Source organism: Bison bison, unplaced genomic scaffold, assembly GCF_000754665.1.
Source record: "Bison bison bison isolate TAMUID 2011002044 unplaced genomic scaffold, Bison_UMD1.0 scf7180017864167, whole genome shotgun sequence".
Classification (NCBI taxonomy): domain Eukaryota; kingdom Metazoa; phylum Chordata; class Mammalia; order Artiodactyla; family Bovidae; genus Bison; species Bison bison.
The window spans coordinates 3976275-3980302 of NW_011494739.1; the positions used below are offsets into that span (position 1 = coordinate 3976275).

Consider the following 4028-nt stretch of genomic DNA (forward strand, 5'->3'; position numbering starts at 1 on the left):
GGGGGGGGCATCGCCTGGAAGATTGTAATTTCTGATATGGCCGTTAGGGGGCTCTGTGAGTCTCAACACCATCCCATCAGGAAAGCAGTTACCCCACACAGACTCACTGGGGTCTAGTTTATTCCCGGCGTGTGGATACAGAGAGCAGATACATACTGTTACTGTTAATATGGTCACCCAGGGCCCTTTCGGTACTGATGTCAGGAATGCCTTGGTGCCAGGCACTGTGCTCAGCTCTTTAAAGCACTAACTCAATTCTACCGACAAAACACCATGGAGCTGAACAGCATCTGCCCAGCTGCTAAGAGGCAGGGCTGGGATCCAAACCTTTTCTGCTGCCTCCAGACTCATTCCGACTCAAGCCGGCCCTGGCAGGCTCTGTGGCCCCCGGGTGGGCCCCTGGCACAGCCCACATGGGCATCAGGAAGACAGATGAGGGCACACCTACCTGCTCCCCATTTAAGTTGGGAGCCCTGGAAAGAGGTGCAAGCAGCCAAGGTCAGCTTGGATCAATGTGAACTTGCCTAAAACCCCTCTGTGAACCCCTCCATCCAAGGTTCAAGCCATGTCTGCCCACCCACTAGCCCAGGGAGTCTCCACTAGGGAGCTTAGGAATACACCAGTCAATGCTGCGAGGCCCCACTGCAGACCCCAGGATCACCGCCATCCTTGTCACCTGACTAACCCCAACTTGTGCACCTGGAGGTCACCTCCTCCTCCAGGGAGGCCTCCAAGGACCACCCACCCACCAGAGGCCCCTCCCCAGGCTCCCACAGCATCTCTGCTCCTGTGCCAGCCCGGCCCCGCTGTGAGTAACCCGGCATCAGCTTGCTGCCCTGCACCTGCCCCCCGGCTGAGTCTTAACTTACCCTGTTCCCTGACTCAGTGAATGGCCCTGACACCTTTCCAGGTCCCAGTGCCAGGCCCACGGGCTGCTTCTGGCAGCTCCTTCTCTCACCCCCTCCACTCCCCAACACTTCCTTCTCTTCCTAAAATCATCCCTTGAAAGCCTGTCCAGCCTGCTCATGGCTTCTCCATCTAGATCAGGGGTCTTAAAGCTGATTCCTTCAAGGGCCGGGGGGGTCTGTCACACCACTAACACGGCTGCTGCCGGTGAAAGCAGCCATGGTAAGAGTCCAAGGGAATGAGCCAGGAGAATCTGATGGAGCGGGCAACTGGCCCAGGTCTGTCTATACCCAGGTGGCCTCCGACCTGCCCTCAGCTGCAGACTTCGAGCTGCGATCTGTCACTGCAGTGGCTGGCATCTCCGCTGTCATCATCATGCGGTATTTTCTAGCTTCTCTGGCGCAGCGCCAGCTGGGACGTGTGGTCTCAGGGCACAGGGCTTACCTGAACATGAACCCCACCCTCTGACAGATGAGGAAATGAACTCCTAGGGGTCGCCCTGAAAAGAGGCCGCAGCAGGACAGCTATGGCAGGGGTGGTCCCTGTGCCAAGCAGACAACGGCTGTCTCTGGGTCTCTCTGGGAGGTCATGGGGCCCCAAGATTGTGCAGATGTGCCCCGTCTAGCAGGAGCCCCAGGGGACCGCTACATGTATTTCAGGTCTAACAAGCCTGTGTTTACCCAGCCGGGCATCCCCAGGGGCCCGTGCAGGTGGCTGGTAGATGTCGAGGGGTACTTTCTTTTAGCCTCAGATGTTCAGGAACCAGAACCTGGATCCTGGCCTCCATCTGGGCATGAAGTCCCAGTGCTGCCCACATGGCTGTCCCCTTTCCATGGTGACCAGGATCCCTCACATGGGAACCTCTGCCATCTCCCCAGCTCTCACCATTAACATCACCCTTCCTGTGACCATGCGGGGGGGTGGGCAGGAGAGAGGCTCGCCCCTCCCATTTTACAGATGTGCACACTGAGGCTCAGAAGGGGTGAGATGCCCCGCCCTGGAGCACAGCTACCAGGCTGCAGTCTTCCCATTTGTCCAGAGTACCCTCTTTTGCACCAGGATCTGAGAGGGGTAAAATAGGCCTCAAGCTGTTGCTTAGAAGCTGTGTGCTGGGGCTGCTGCTGCTAAGTCGCTTCAGTCGTGTCCAACTCTGTGCGACCCCATAGACGGCAGCCCACCAGGCTCCCCTGTCCCTGGGATTCTCCAGGCAAGAACACTGGAGTGGGTTGCCATTTCCTTCTCCATAGAAGCTGTGTAGCTTCAGGCAAATGTTCCCGCCTCTCTGAGCCCCAGTTTCTCCTAAGATGGGCAGATCACTAAGTGCAGATGTGGCAGTGCAGCTGCTGGCTCCGTCCCTTGGGCAACAGCACATAAACACACAGGTGAGCCTCAGATGCTTCTGAGCAGAAGCGCAGTGCCCTCGGGCACACTGGGCCTGGGGGTTGGGGCGCCCCGTGTTCGCGGTTCAGGGACCTGAGCAGACGTGCTCCTTGCCCTGGCAGCCTGGCGACGTACACAAGCAGAGATGCCCGAACCTGCCAGGGATAGGCCTGCCAGCCCGACATGACCAGAGACGTCCCTCAGAGCTGAGAGGCCATGCTGGCCGCCCCGGCCTGCTTCTGTCACTGCCCCCCCAACACAGGCTCAGGGACGTGCTCCCCGCAGAGCCCCGGGGCTGCCCTCTCTGTGATCTGCAGCCTGCCAGTCACGCACCTGCTCTGTCCAGGCTGTTACACTCCACCTCACAGGTGTGGAGATGAAAACTGTTTAGAAATGGACTCTGCACCGCCTCCTGGTCCATCTGCTGAGCAACACCCACCGGCAGGCAGGGGTGGCCCGAAGGCGCAGGCGAATGAGGGGGGACGTGGGTGCTGAGATCTGGGGGAGGGCGAGGGCCCATCCTGCTGGGAGCCGCTCTGTCTGCCCCAATTGTGAGCACTCAACCCCAACACCACACGCACTTGATGGGGGCATCCAGGGCCCTGGAAGCTCAGGCACTCACCGAGGACAGGGCATCTTCCCTCCTCCTGCTCTGGCTGTGCCGGCCGATGAAGGAGCGAGCGGACAGCTTGTAGTGGCTCAACAGACACGTGATCACCACCACCATCACCATGACCACCACCACGATGATGGTGATCTCAACGAACTCCAGCTCCGCTGCAAGACCAAGGGGACATGTGAGACGTTGGGGATCCCAGAGCAGGCAGGGGCTGGGGCCAGCTTTCCTGAGCACCCATACACCCCAATACACACACACACACCAGCACACGCACCCCAACATCCCTATACGCCCCCAACACTCCGCCACACCCATACCCACAAACACAAACACAGATAACACACCCACGCACAGACATATTTATCACACACACGACGCACAGAGACACCACCCTCGACAGGATGGGAGGGTATGAGGGCCACCCCCACCTCAGACGGGAGGGTATGAGGGCCACCCCCACCTCCAGGAAGAGGCCTCAGAAAAACCACATTCCGGGAGGTTGCAAACACTGCAACTCTCATTTCTTTTTTTTTGGGTTGTTTTGTTTTTTTCCCCCAGAAAGCGGAAAAACCCTCAAGTGCTGGAAAAGGAAAGAGGTTATTTTGATCCTGCCAGAGTCGGGGCGGTTTCTGCTGACTCGAGCGGGTCTGTGTCGGGGCCGATCGGCAGCTGGCCATGCGCCCTGCCAGCAGAGCCCCCAGCAGTGGCAGGTGAGAGGCTGGGGGCCCGGGCAGTGACCTGGCTGCAGGGGGCTGGGGGGCACAGCCAGCCTCCCCTGGTCCGAGGCTGCCCACAGACAAGCCAGGAAATGTGTCTCCCCAGATCCCAGAGGGCAGGCAGGAAGACCCTCCCCGCCCCCCTGCCCCTTGGCACTGACAAGCAATTAGCCGAGGTCTCCCCAGGGGTACAGGTTCAAGCTCAGGGCCACTGATTCAGCGCTTCCTCTTTTCAGACAGACACAAGGAAGCTGGAGGAGTGGGGGCGGGCGAAGGGGGGCCTGGAAAGCAGGCAGTGAGGTGCGCTGTGTCCCGTGTGCCATGTGCCGCTCACTCGGGCCCTGGCCGGGGCCTGGGAGGGCAGCCCCTCCTGCCACCAGCCTCTGCTTCCAGCGGGAGATCGACGC

General features: G+C 59.8%; 1 protein-coding gene across 6 annotated transcripts in view; it reads right to left on the minus strand.

Moving 5' to 3' along the window:
• PMEPA1 (prostate transmembrane protein, androgen induced 1) overlaps positions 1–4028 on the minus strand; it is a 15308-nt gene that overhangs the window by 4926 nt on the left and 6354 nt on the right. The window contains exons 1-2 of one of the 6 annotated variants that reach the window (XM_010841824.1): positions 3334–4022; positions 2909–3063 (exon numbers count right to left, since the gene is read on the minus strand). In XM_010841824.1, the coding sequence (XP_010840126.1) occupies positions 2909–3019 (111 nt within the window). In that variant the 5' untranslated portion in view covers positions 3020–3063; positions 3334–4022. The other 5 variants (XM_010841822.1, XM_010841821.1, XM_010841823.1 and 2 more) reach the window with 5 other exon arrangements.